This window comes from Salmo salar, chromosome ssa19 (genome assembly GCF_905237065.1).
Source record: "Salmo salar chromosome ssa19, Ssal_v3.1, whole genome shotgun sequence".
In the NCBI taxonomy this organism is placed as follows: Eukaryota; Metazoa; Chordata; class Actinopteri; order Salmoniformes; family Salmonidae; genus Salmo; species Salmo salar.
The window spans coordinates 54,271,494-54,286,053 of record NC_059460.1 but is presented as its reverse complement, the minus strand read 5'-3'; the positions used below and the strand labels follow the sequence as shown (position 1 = coordinate 54,286,053).

Below are 14,560 nucleotides of genomic sequence, written 5' to 3'. Positions count from 1 at the left end.
AGGAGCGCGTCCAGGAGCATACAGTTATGGTCTACCATCTTGGCGCCGCCATGGATCGCGTTGTCCAGAAAATGGACCGCTGGGAGAGACAGGGAGTTCTTCCAGCGCCTCCACCAGCACAACCGGGGTCTCCCCTGAGCGCCTCTTTACCGCCTGAATCCAGTGGGATCCGTCTCTCCTTGCCCCAGGAGTACAACGGGAGGGCTGCGAACTGCCAGGGGTTTTTCTTGCAGTTAGACCTCTATCTGGCCACCGCCCACCCGGCTCCATCGGACCGTGAGAGGGTGTCCGCCCTCGTCTCGTGCCTCACCGGGACAGCCCTGGAGTGGGCCAACGCCGTGTGGAGAGAGGGAGATGCGGCGTTGGACCAGTTTGAGGAGTTTACCCACCGTTTCCGGGCAGTCTTCGACCACCCACCAGGGGTAGAGTGGCGGGTGAGCGCCTCTACCATCTGAGGCAGGAGACGAGGAGCGCCCAGGAGTTCGCCCTGGAGTTTAGGACCCTGGCTGCCGGCGCGGGATGGAACAACAGGGCTCTGATCGACCATTACCGCTGCAGTCTGCGCGAGGACGTCCATCGGGAGCTGGCCTGCAGAGACACCACCCTCTCATTTGACCAGCTGATGGACCTGTCCATCCGGCTGGACAACCTGCTGGCTACTCGCAGTAGTTCAGATCGGGGTCTGGTGGTTCCATCCTCCCGCACTCCCTCTCCGATACCTATGGAGCTGGGAGGGGCGGTGCGCAGGGAGACCGGATGGGGTTCACACTCGTGTACCATCTGTGGCCGCAGAGGTCACACTGCCGGTCGGTGCCGGGTTGGTTCCTCTGGGAAGCGAGGCAGCAGGCAGGGCGCTCTGGCGTCACCCAGGTGAGCCGGCACCACTCTCAACCAGAGCCCTCTGTTGTTCATATGTTTGTGTCTGTCACGTTCCCTGAGTTTTCCCCGCATTCCCAGCATAAGACGATCGTCGATTCAGGCGCGGCTGGGAATTTTATTGATAGAGCTTTAGCCTATAGTTTAGGGATCCCCATCGTTCCCGTGGATGTGCTCTTCCCCGTTCATGCCTTAGATAGTCGACCATTAGGGTCAGGGTTGATTATGGAGGTCACCGCTCCTTTGGGCATGGTGACGCAGGGGGGTCATACGGAGAGAATTAGTCTCTTCCTCATTGACTCTCCTGCGTTTCCCGTGGTGCTGGCCTACCCTGGTTAGCTTGTCATAACCCCACTGTTTCTTGGCCACAGAGGGCTCTCACGGGGTGGTCGTGAGAGTGCTCAGGTAGGTGTTTAGGGGTTTCCGTTGGTGCTACAATGGTGGAGAGTCCAGACCAGGTCTCCACCGTGCGCATCCCCCCTGAATATGCCGATTTGGCTCTCGCCTTCTCCAAAAAGAAGGCAACTCAATTACCACCTCATCGACGGGGCGATTGTGCGATAGACCTGCTGGTAGACGCTGCACTTCCCAGGAGTCACGTGTATCCCCTCTCACAGGCGGAGACGGAGGCTATGGAAACATATGTCTCCGAATCCCTGCATCAGGGGTACATTCGGTCCTCCACTTCACCCGCCTCCTCGAGTTTCTTTTTTGTGAAGGAGGGGGGTCTGCGCCCATGTATTGACTATCGGGGTCTGAATCAGATCACTGTGAGCTATAGTTACACGCTACCGCTCATAGCCACAGTGATAGAGTCAATGCACGGGGCGTGATTCTAAACTAAACTAGATCTCAGGAGCGCTTTCAACCTGATGCGTATCCGAGAGGGAGACGAGTGTAAGACGGCTTTCTTATTTTTTTTGTTGGAGTACCACCTCTGGGCACTATGAGTACCTCGTCATGCCGTACGGGTTGATGAATGCGCCATCAGTCTTCCAAGCCTTTGTAGACGAGATTTTCAGGGACCTGCATGGTCAGGGTGTAGTGGTGTATATTGATGACATTTCGATATACTCCGCTACATGCGCCGAGCATGTGTCCCTGGTGCGCAGAGTGCTTGGTCGCCTGTTGGAGCATGACCTGTATGTCAAGACTGAGAAATGCCTGTTCTTCCAACAGTCAGTCTCCACCTCAGGGGTAGAGATGGAGAGTGACCGCATTTCAGCCTTGCGTAATTGGCCACTCCCACCACGGTAAAGGAGGTGCAGCGGTTCTTAGGGTTTGCCAACTACTACCGGAGGTTTATCCGGGGTTTTGGTCAGGTGGCGGCTCCCATTACCTCACTGCTGAAGGGGGGCCCGGTTGCGCTTGCAGTGGTCAGCTGGGGTGGACAGGGCTTTTAGTCACCTGAGGGCTCTGTTTACCTCGGCTCCCGTGTTGGCCCATCCGGATCCCTCTTTGGCGTTCATAGTGGAGGTGGACGCGTCCGAGGCTGGGATAGGAGCGGTGCTCTCTCAGCGCTCGGATACGCCACTGAAGCTCCGCCCCTGTGCCTTCTTCTCGAAGAGGCTCAGCCCGGCGGAGCGAAACTATGATGTGGGGGACCGGGAGCTGTTGGCTGTCGTCAAGGCCTTGAAGGCGTGGAGACATTGGCTTGAGGGGGCTAAACACCCTTTTCTCATCTGGACTGACCACCGCAATCTGGAGTACATCCGGGCGGCGAAGAGACTGAACCCTCGCCAGGCAAGTTGGGCCATGTTTTTCACCCGTTTTGTATTTACCCTTTCCTACAGACCAGGCTCTCAGAACATTAAGGCAGACGCATTGTCCCACTCCCATACTCCTGGCCTCTTGCCTGGTGGCACCGGTAGTGTGGGAGCTGGACGCGGACATTGAGCAGGCGTTGCGTACAGAGCCCGCTCCCCTTCAGTGTCCGGCTGGGCATCTGTACGTTCCGTCTGCTGTCTGTGACCGGCTAATCTATTGGGCCCATTCGTCACCCTCCTCTGGTCATCCTGGTATCGGTCGGACGGTGCACTGTCTTAGTGGAAAGTACTGGTGGCCCACTTTAGCTAAGGACGTGAGGGTTTATGTTTCCTCCTGCTCGGTGTGCGCCCTGCTCGGTGTGTGCAAGGCTCCTAGACACCTGCACAGAGGTAAGTTACTACCTTTACCTGTTCCACAACGGCCATGGTCGCACCTGTCGGTGGATTTCCTGACTGATCTTCCTCCTTCACAGGGTAACACCACGATCCTGGTTGTTGTGGATTGTTTTTCTAAGTCCTGTCGTCTCCTCCCTTTGCCCGGTCTCCCGACGGCCCTACAGACTGCGGAGGCTCTATTTACACACGTCTTCCGGCACTACGGGGTGCCTGAGGATATAGTGTCTGATCGGGGTCCCCAGTTCACGTCGAGGGTTTGGAGGGTTTTCATGGAACGTCTGGGGGTCTCGGTCAGCCTTACCTCAGGTTTTCACCCCGAGAGTAACGGGCAGGTGGCGAGAGTTAACCAGGATGTAGGTAGGTTTCTGAGTTCTTATTGCCAGGACCGGCCGGGGGAGTTGGCAGCGTTCGTGCCTTGGGCAGAGATGGTCCAGAATTCGCTCCGCCACTCCGCCACTCCTCCACTAACCTCTCTCCCTTTCAGTGTGTGTTAGGGTATCAGCCGGTTCTGGCTCCTTGGCATCAGAGTCAGACGCACCCATTACATATAGGCCCATTTTGATTTTTGAATAATGTAATTTAGAAATGCTTCATGAGCTGAGAACAACTGTCTAACCTCATTATAACACAATATAAGGTTGTTTTACTCCAAGGTTTGTCGACAATGTCTTTGTTAATGAACAACAGCCTGTAGTATGGATTTTTATGATGCATTTGGGGCTCCAAAAATAGGTTCACCTGAGACCATTACAGCATTGAGTATTCACAATGTTCTCGCACAGTGAAGAGCAGGAAGCTACTAAAGATCATGTGATTGTCAGTATCATCATAAAGCCTACACCCTTCAGTGATATACACTACCGTTCAAAAGTTTGGGGTCACTTAGAAATGTCCTTGTTTTTGAAAGAAAAGCACATTTTTTGTCCATTTAAAATAACATCAAATTGATCAGAAATACAGTGTAGACATTGTTAATGTTGTAAATGACTATTGTAGCTGGAAACAACAGATTTCTTATGGAATATCTACATAGGCGTACATTTTTTTTTTCTTTTTGTACTTATCAGCAACCAAAGCTCCTGTATTCCAATGGCACGTTGTGTTAGCTAATCCAAGTTTTTCATTTTAAAAGGCTAATTGATCATTAGAAAACCCTTTTGCAATTATGTTAGCACAGCTGAAAACTGTTGTCCTAATTAAAGAAGCAGTAAAACTGGCCTTTAGACTAGTTGAGTATCCGGTGCATCAGCATTTGTGAATTCGATTACAGGCTCAAAATGTCCAGAAACAAAGAACTTTCTTCTGAAACTCATCAGTCTATTCTTGTCCTGAGAAAGGCCAGCTTACCGGAGTCGCCTCTTCGCTGTTGCCGTTGAGACTGGTGTTTTGCGGGTACTATTTAATGAAGCTGCCTGTTGAGGACTTGTGAGGCGTCTGTTTCTCAAACTAGACACTCTAATGTACTTGTCCTCTTGCTCAGTTGTGCACCGGGGCCTCCCACTCCTCTTTCTATTCTGGTTAGAGCCGATTTGCACTGTTCTGTTTTCTCGCTGGCTGCACTCTGTCTCACTGGCAGTCTCTTTAGCTTCCGCTCCTGACAGTTCAGCTTCTTGGCTTGAAATGATGTAAACATAAGCCATTAATGCTCATATAAAGCAGATGAGGAACAAAATGTTGTTCATCGTAATTTGTACGCAGGTGTATTAGGCTATTACTACCTGCATTCTTGTTCTTCAGTTCCTCCACCTGGCTCTCACTGGCTGTCAGTCTGGCCTTCAAGGCCGTATTGTCTGTCTTCAGTTCGTCTACTTCTTTCGTAGTGATTTTCTGCTCCACTGTAAGGCCCTCACTTGCTGCCACTCTGGCCTCCGTGTTCCTCAGCTTCTCTCTCTGCTCCACCACCATGTCTCTCAGCTCCTTCATCTCATTCCAGATGTCAGGTGTGGTTGTGTGTTCGTCGGTCGCACCCACGGCCTCCGTCCCTCGGCTCTCCATTGGAACTTCACTCAGTCTGCTCTCTCTCCCTGCGCCGTGACCCTGTTGAGCTTTGTCTCTGACCCCTCCACTCTCTCCCTGAGCCCACGCCTCAGATAGACAGACAAGAACAGCAACACTAACAGAGTTACAGCACCCCTCAGTCTGAAACGATGCCTTTTAAGATACAATTTGGCTTATGAGGGTCAGTTCCCCTTATACATACACATTTTAGTTAGAACAATGTCACATCAATGCAAATGTAGCTACTAAAGTCTAGGACATTTGGTAACATGCTTTTTGCCATGTAAGACGTAAGAAGTCAGCAACTGTTGTTTAGTAAATTATCCCCTAATGCCTCTGCAGGTTGAAACCATGTTGTTTCTCTTGTTGTCATTCCTTTTGTCAGTGACTTTTGCTTCGCTTAGGGAGATACTGTACCTGCAAACTCTGTTATTAAGGAAGACTTTGATGATGAAGAAGTGTGTCTTGATTGTACCGGAGTATTTTTCCCTCCTGTCTCTCGGAGTTCAGCTGCGTTCTCCTTTTATGTTCTTTCATGCTGTTTGTTCGTGGCTGTGCTGTCAACTAGCGCTGTGACAGTTTGAATATTCTCTTTTGCTGCAACTTCTCGTTGCACCAACAACTTCCCACTCCCCACTGTTGAGCAATCAAGGCACAGATGTTTCCTTTGAATTCATAATGACATATTTACTTGATATTTTTACAATGCAAATCGAATTAATACCGGCTCATGTTTTATTGCAAAAAATCCTTGAGTTGGTAATGTAATTGATTCGTTGTAGGCTATTTTGAGTATAGTTATTCACGCTTGGATTCACGCACTAGCAACAAGAAGATAAAGTAGTGCCAGGCGTTCCACATTCAAAACAATCCACTGACCTGACGGATCCCCCTGACAGTGGAAGGATATGGATAGACGGGGCTCTCACCATGGCAACCAAGGTTTGGCTCCCAGCCAAGGTGCACTGCTTTCCTCCGATATGACCTTCATTTAAAATGTTCCCCGACTCCTCATAGAATCCCCCGTTGCTTTCTATCCTCTGGCATGCCTGTTCATGTACAATACAGTATGTTCTACTTGTCTGGATTTCTAATTGACAGACCTGATACAAGCAATCATTTGTGATGGTTTCTTTGTTTCAGTTAGTGATTTTAGCGTCTGACAGTCGGTCCTTGGAGGCAACACAAATTATTTATAATCAAAATTCGTATCAGTATCCGTAACTAGTCTGTTTCCTCCTCACTTCAGTTCCAGTATTCCCATTGTTAAAAATCCTTTGTCACACAGTACATGAACCCAATGATGGAACATGGTGATCATGTATAGAGGATGTCAGTCTAATGAGGGTTTCAGAGCAAGCCACTGCCTGCTGCCTTGAGCATGTGGCGATGCTGTTGCTGTTCACCCGAGCGCTGGATTGATTTATGCTAATACCCGTTGGCCCAGTGTCTCACCCAGTGTCCCTGGTGATTGCCTGCGTTCAGAGTGTGTGTGTGTTGTGCCCTTGTTAAATTGTGTCACACACTCCGCTTGATGCCGTCTCCACCCACCTTGGTGTTGAGCATGTCACTGGAAAACCAGCCTGATGTCCCCAGAGGACAGGGGAATAGTGGCGCTCAGCATTGGATTGTAGTAGAGTGTGTCGCCCCGCCGGCCCAAATTGACTAGGCTATCCGTCTTTCCATGTTTGATTAGTTTTGTGGATGACATAAAAGGATATTTTGTTTAGCATGTTTGGTCAGAGACTATGAATGTTATATGGATATTCAGTAAGCCTAAAGCAGTTGCATCACTTGGTGTAGCCTATATATCTCTACGTTTACATGAAGATATATATCTCTCAAACCCCCTACACATCCAGCCATTGTCATGGTACGTGATTTGTGCCGGCCGGCCTCTCTCTACCCAGCATGCATTTCAAAGCGCCCCAATAAAGCCTTACCAATCTGTCCCACTTTGTCTGGCCAAGACACCCCCAATTTGGCTTTGACGAGCTCGTAAATCTGGTGCCCCAAAGCCAGGGCAGCGTGTGGCTAGTACGACCGAATGTTGGAGGGAGGATGGAGGGAGTCTGTAAAAAGCTGATCAGATGGCTTTATTGGAGAAGACGGCGTTCCGGCCGTGTTATTGGCCTGATTTACACACGTTCCCCTGGGTGTCGTCCTCTCCTCTCCCCACCTTCCTACTCATGATCATCCCACACTGTCTGCCCCTTCTTTGTTGAAGCACAGCCAAGCAGTGGGGCGTGTGTGTCGGGCAGGCGGGCGGGTCCACCTAAGTCCATGGTGAATACACACATCCCGCCGTTTACCTGTTGTATATTTTAGTCGGCTTAAGATAATTCAGATAGATTTAGATTATGTTAGGCTTATCCAATGCAGCTGTTGCTCTTCCTGTAACAGGCTTCTTACTTTTAGCTCAGGATATTCGCATTCAAATGTATGTTTATACAAAGGGCTTGATTGATGCTAAGTAGCTACCATCAATTGGCAATATTATGACACAACTGCCACAGTTGTATCATAATATGTGACTACAGTATTTTGTGGTTACAGTATTTTGTCACTTAGATAACATTTCTCATGTCTGCCCATATGGAGTGTTTAGGAAGAGATGTACTGTATGAAATCATCTTGCGAGGTTCTTCTAACTCGAGAGCTTCTTTTGACACGCAGCCATCCCACCATCTCTCTGCTCACAATCCTAGTTTTTGTTTATAATCAAAGTAAAGAAGGTCGTTGGGGGTCCTATAGCCCTACAGTATATTGCTCACAATCAGTTTAAACTGGCAATATTTAACCAAATTCACATAGAAATGTTTTGTTATAGATCTGTCATTCTCGTTGAAAGCAAGTCTAAGAAGCGGTAGATCTGTTATGTGCACTATTTCTATGCTTTCCGTTCTTAAGTTTAGTTTTTGCGTCTTACTTTCAGTTTTGTACATCAGCTGAAAATACAATATTTTTGCTTAATGAAAATATATTTCACAGCGGTTTAGATGGCACAATGATTCTCTACACTATACTATAAGCTATACACTATTGCTTATTGTTTCACATAAACTGAAATTAGGCTAACTATTAGAATTTTAGCAGCCAGGAAATGGCTGAGAAATTTCTGCATATTGCACCTTTAAGCATATTCTGTGAATCTCAACCCAAGACCATAATACACTCGTGTCCCTTAAGAAATATCTTTAATTCTCCATCTCCATTTTAATATGTTATATTATAATATCTTATCTCAATGCCGTTCGCCTAAAACAGACTTCATTTCTCCAAACATTTGATCAAATCTGAATTAGAATGTTTTTTTTCTAACATTCCATTCATTTATTCACCTCATCATCATCCTTGTCACGTGGGAGGATAGTAACAGGCCCGTCTGTATTCATTACTGCACACTGTAGCAAAACATTTTGCAACGGAAAACAAGCATTTCTTATTGGACAAGTTCAGTTAGTCCCTCCCGGTTTTCAGTATTTTTTTTCTTCTCTTTGCCGCCTAATAAATACAGCCCATGGGTAGATGGGACCGATGAATATGGATCACTCTGATCTCTCTCTTCCCTCCTCCATTATTTCTGAGTCACCTAGGGCAGCAAGGTGGGGGACGGGGAGAGTGTGAGGCACATGGGCAGAAAATAGTTGTATTTTGTAGTTTATTTTAAAATACCAACATTCAAATCTAATATATTTTTTTGTAGCGTTTCAAATAAAAATAACTATTTTCTTTGATATTCAAATACAGGTCTCAGAAAATCAAGTCATATTTGAAAGTATTTTGAATACCTCTCAGAAAACCATATAATATTTGAAGGTATTTGAATATATGCAAGTTATTTGAAAACAAATCAAATGCGATGACTGCCAAATATTTGTTGAAGAACCAAAAACTTCAACAGTTAGTTGAATTATTATATAATTAAATACATGAAGGACATGGAATCACCTCAACATTAGAGTACAGTGCATTCGGAAAGTATTCAGACCCCTTATTTTTTCCACATTTTGTTTTGTTTCAGCCTTATTCTATAATGCATTAAATAAATAAAAAATCCTCATCAATCTACACACAATACCCCATAATGACAAAGCGAAAACAGTTTTTTTTTAAATGGTCAAAAATATATTACAAATGAAAACAGAAATACTTTATTTACATAATATGGTACTTAATTAGTTGGTTTCTCTATGTGTTCGGTTTAAAAAAATAGATACTTTCTTTTTTCATTTTTTACCCCTTTTTTCACCCCAATTTCGTGGTATCCAATTGGTAGTAGTTACAGTCTTGTCTCATCGCTGCAACTCCCGTACGGACTCAGGAGAGGCGAAGGTCGAGAGCCATGCGACTTCTGAAACACAACCCAACCAAGCCGCACTGCTTCTTGAAACATCAAACCCGGAAGACTGCCGCACCAATGTGTCGGAGGAAACACCGTACACCTGGCGACTGTGTCAGTGTGCACTGCCCGCCACAGGAGTCGCTGGTGTGCAATGAGACAAGGATATCCCTGCCGCCCAAATCCTCCCTAACCCGGACGACGCTGGGCCAATTGTGCGCCGCCCCATGGGCCTCCCGGTCACGGCTGGCTGCGACAGAGCCTGGGCTCGAACCCAGAATCTCTAGTGGCACAACCAGCACTGCGATGCAGTGCCTTAGACCACTGCACCACTCGGGAGGCCAAGGTAGCTACTTTCTGAGTTCTGTATTCACAAAGTTTTGAAAAGTAGTCACTTTCTAAGATCTGTATTCAAATAGTTTCAAAAAGTAATGATTTTTGGGGATCTGTATTCAATTATACTGAACAAAAATATAAATGCAACATGCAACAATTTCAAAGATTTTACTGAGTTAAAGTTCATACAAGGAAACAAGTCAATTGAAATAAATTCATTAGGCCGTAATCTAGGGATTTCACATGACTGGGAATAAAGATATGCATCCCAAACATGCTCAATGGGTGACATGTCTGAGTATGCAGACCATGCAAGAACTTGAACATTTTCAGCTTCCTGGAATTTTGTACAGATCGTTGCGACGTGGGGCCATGCATTATCATGCTGAAACATGAGGTGATGGCGGCGGATGAATGGCAAAATAATAATGGGCCTCAGGATCTCATGATAGTGTATCTGTGCATTCAAATTGCCAACGATAAAATGTTTGTTGTTCATTGTCCGTAGCTTAAGCCTGCCCATACCATAATCCCACCACCACCATGGGGAAATCTGTTCAGTGTTAACATCAGCATATCGCTCGCCCTTATGACGGTTGTGAGGCTGGTTGGACGTACTGTCAAAAAAATAAATATGACGTTGGAGGCGGCTTATGGTAGAGAAATTAACATTCAATTCTCTGGCAACAGCTCTGGTGGACATTCCTGCAGTCAGCATGCCAATTGCACACTTCCTCAAAACTTGAGACATATGTGGCATTGTGTTGTGACAACACTGCACATGTTAGTGGCGTTTTCTATTGTCCCCAGTACAAGGTGCACCTGTGTAATGATCATGCTGTTTAATCAGCTTCTTTTTATGCCACACCTGTCAGATGGATGGATTATCTTGGCAAAGGAGAAATGCTCACTAATAGGGATGTAAACAAATGTGTTCACAATTTATTTTTTATTTTTTGTGAGTATGGAACATTTCTGGGATCTTTTATTTCAGCTCATGAAACATGCGACCAACACTTTACAAGTTGCGTTTATGTTTTTGTTCAGTGTGGTTTCTGACATTGTAGTGTGCATTATTTCTCTGTAATGCACAGAAATAACTAATGGCTATGAAGTTCATTCTTTCATGTTTGAACTAGCCTGGGTACCAGCCTTTTTAGCTGACATGCCACTCCTGTCATTTGTCAAAGGATAGCTATGAGGGATTTGATGAGGTGGGGGTGGGGGGGTTAACTGGTGTTTGGTTATGCCGGCTCTTTTCGGTAAGAGTCCAACATGCAAGCTGTTCAGATTTACAGCTACCACCTTGAATGTGAAATTGAATTATGTTCATTTTTGTTTTTGCTTTCTTGCTTGAGATCATAAAAACGTACATAGAAGTTCGTTTCTGCAATAGAGGTCCAACATACATGCTGTTCAGATTTACAACAGCTAACTTGAATTTGACATTTTAATCATGTGAATCTTTGTTCTGGCTTTCTTACTTGAGTTCATAAAAACATACATAAAATCTAGTTTATGTATCTAAAATATATCGAGAGAAAAAAGTCAGATAAATGTTTCTCAAATATAGTCTGCCTTTATTTACATTTTACATGTATTATATTTTGTTTGTTTCATACTCTAGACCTACATCCTGTTCACTTAAGAGTTGTTATTGGGAGGTATCAATAAAGTTTATTCATTTCCACTACATCCCCTTCTCTCTCTTCGGTCCTGTTCACCAGGTATGGCGCGGTACCATAGCCAGGATGCGTTACCGGCGCATGCGTGCCGCTGTCATCATCCTACGGGCCTACCGGCGCTTCAAAGTCAAGTCTTACATCAAAGACGTCAACCGCAAATTCAAAAACGTGCGCTCCATGAAGGACCACGGCAAGCACGTCAAGTGGCCCACACCGCCCAAAGTCCTGAGGAGGTTTGAAGAGGTGCTGCGGAGCTTCTACAACAGGTGAACAAACAGCACACACACACACACACACACACACACACACACACACACACACACAAGGTTGTAATATGACTTGTCTCACCTCTGTTCAGACAGAACATCAACCCTTGAACACAATGCACTGTAAGCCCTTCCATCGGTATATCATCAGTGTGGTAAGAATTCTGTGGAGTGCCATAGCCAGGGGTGCTGTTTTAAACTCCAACCGGTTTCCTTTGAAGGTGCTTACCCATGTTTCCTCCAGCCTCAGCTCTGTGGTGGACATTGATTTTCCACTATCAAAGCCTCATTCAATACTTTCATCCAGAGAAAGTGAAATTCCACACGTAATGCCTCGAAAGTACAGTTTCAAGGCAGGATGTTTCTTGTCAGAGAGTGCAGCTCCCCAAGAAATCACTGTTCTGCAATATCATCACATCAGAAATAGCCAATCCTGTTATCAAGGCTATAGATTCTACAGTGTCAGAGTCGATATCTTGGCTCCATTGCTATTCCTGTGGGTGTTTCCATGCTGCTTTAGGTGGTGGGCGTGGATGCTGATCAAAGACATGACTCCAGAGGAGAAGCTGCGGATCAGAGCCAAGGGGGCCACCCTGGAGGCCCTCAAGGACCAGCGACCTGACCTGGGGCTGCAGAGGACCTGGGAGGGCAACTACCTGGTGAGTTGAACTGGCTGTGGGGGGGGTCTGACACTGTAGCTCTGAGCTCCTCAAAGGAGGAAGTTAGTGGTTGATGTGTGTGATTTTAGTTTTTTATTTGAACGTAGTTGTAAATGTGTGTGTGCGCCGTGTGTATGCGTGCATTGTTGGAACTAAAATACAATGGAAAGAGGTGTGTCTTTGTAGAGTTGATGGTCTTCATGACAGTCTTTGTGTGTGTGTGTGTGTGTGTGTGTGTGTGTGTTCAGAAACGAGACAGTCCTGACACAGCGTCCTCCTTCACCTTGGTGTCCAGTGAGCTGCAGCGTAAGGACAAGTTCATGAGAGTTCTCTTCTCCTGCAACGTGCGCAAGGTATGTAGACGCGGACGCGCACACACACACAATAGAGAATCCGATCACATCTGTTACACACACACACACACACACACACACACACAATAGAGAATCCGATCACATCTGTTACACACACACACACACACACAATAGAGAATCCGATCACATCTGTTACACACACACATACACTCTCACCTAATTGTCTCTGAGTTTAGCCAACTCCCAGTGCTGTGTGTCTTCTGTGGGGGTGACTGATGAGTACCTTTGTGTTTCTCAGATCAACCGTTTCCACAAGGCAGAGGACCGGGCCGTCCTCATCACAGACCGCCACCTGTACAAGATGGACCCCCAGAAGCAGTACAAGCCTATGAAGAGCATCCCCCTCTACAACGTACGATCATCTCCCCTGTGTTCTTAAAATGTGGTGAATTTGATATTGATGGGAATCTTACTAGCTGCTGCTCCAAACAGCATAATGGATCTCTCTAAATGATTCTCAATTGATAATTAGTAACAGCACGGTTTGAGGAGGAGGAGGAAATTGAACGCTTTGTTGAGATAATGGAATAATTGTCTTTCCCATGTCCTGTTAGACTTCCATTGAAAAAAGATTAGATGGTATTTTGTTTCGCTTTAAATCATCCCTCGTCTATTATTATGCTGTATACGGAGACTGTTATTTGTAGCTAAGGCAACAGCGTTTAAATGTGCAACTCTCCCAATCCTTTTTCCGCTGCATTCATGTTATGTTAAAAACATTCTCACTGATTGGTGGACTATAAGGCACACACAGACTATGAGCCTTGTTTCCATGGTGAGAATCCTCATGGTTGTTTTTAGATTCACAGCAATGCGTCCCTGCTTTTACCCAAAACATCCTGGCTTTTTATCAGAACTCTGTTTATGTAACCTACACCCGCATTTAAACCTCTGTCCTCGTTCCATGTATGAGTCAAAGTGCGCGGCAAAGTATAATCTCTGGTATTACAGTACAGGCAGATACTAACAGTGGGGGGGAGGGAGAGAGAGGGAGGGAGGTAGAAAGTTAAAAAGGTAATCCATCTGACCAGATGTTGTAATGAGTGAGAAATGAGCTGAGGCGTACGATAGCAACTATGACAAGGAACCACGGTGTTCAATCTGAAAAACTGTCAGGAAAGAATTATAGGACGGACACTCCGGTCCTATCGCTGCATCTGGAATGGAAATGGAAAAGCAGGGCTAGGAGGAGAATGGGGTTGGCTGAAGGGCTATCGGCTATTGTTTACACACACACACACGCACGAGAGCCTGGAGAGAGAAAGTGTGTGTGCTGGACACTCAGTCTGAAGCTTCAGTATTGTTAAATGGAACAGACTGGGAGACATAAGAAGACTACTCGGAGAGGTAGAAAATGACGGAACCCACAATACTTACAGTACAGAACATTGTGTACAGCTACAGTACAGTACCAGTCTGCGTTTGAGCCAATCCGTTGTGTTGTGACAAGGTAGGGGTGGTATACAGAGGATTTGGTAAAAGACCAAGTCCATATTATGTCAAGAACAGCTCAAATAAGCAAAGAGAAACGACATTCCATCATTACTTTAAGACATGAAGGTCAATCCGGAAAGTTTCTTCAAGTGCAGTCGCAAAAACCATTGAGCGCTATGATCAAACAGGCTCTCATGAGGACCGCCACAGGAAAGGAAGACCCAGAGTTACCTCTGCTGCAGAGGATAAGTTCATTACACTTAACTGCACCTCAGATTGCAGGCCAAATAAATGCTTCACAGAGTTCAAGTAACAGACACATCTCAACATCAACTGTTCAGAGGAGACAGCGTGAATCGAGGCCTACATGGTTGAATCGCTGCAAAGAAACCACTACTAAAGGACACCAATAAGAAGAAGAGACTTGC

The 14,560-nt window shown here is 46.1% G+C and overlaps 1 protein-coding gene across 3 annotated transcripts in view; it reads left to right on the top strand.

The window, feature by feature from the left end:
- The window catches only part of LOC106579321 (unconventional myosin-Id-like), a 127,904-nt gene that overhangs the window by 81,280 nt on the left and 32,064 nt on the right, over positions 1-14,560 (top strand). For all 3 annotated transcript variants that reach the window (XM_045702477.1, XM_014159139.2, XM_045702478.1), the window contains 4 exons: positions 11,442-11,665; positions 12,186-12,324; positions 12,573-12,677; positions 12,937-13,050. In XM_045702477.1, the coding sequence (XP_045558433.1) occupies positions 11,442-11,665; positions 12,186-12,324; positions 12,573-12,677; positions 12,937-13,050 (582 nt within the window). The remainder of the gene's footprint in view (positions 1-11,441; positions 11,666-12,185; positions 12,325-12,572; positions 12,678-12,936; positions 13,051-14,560) is intronic.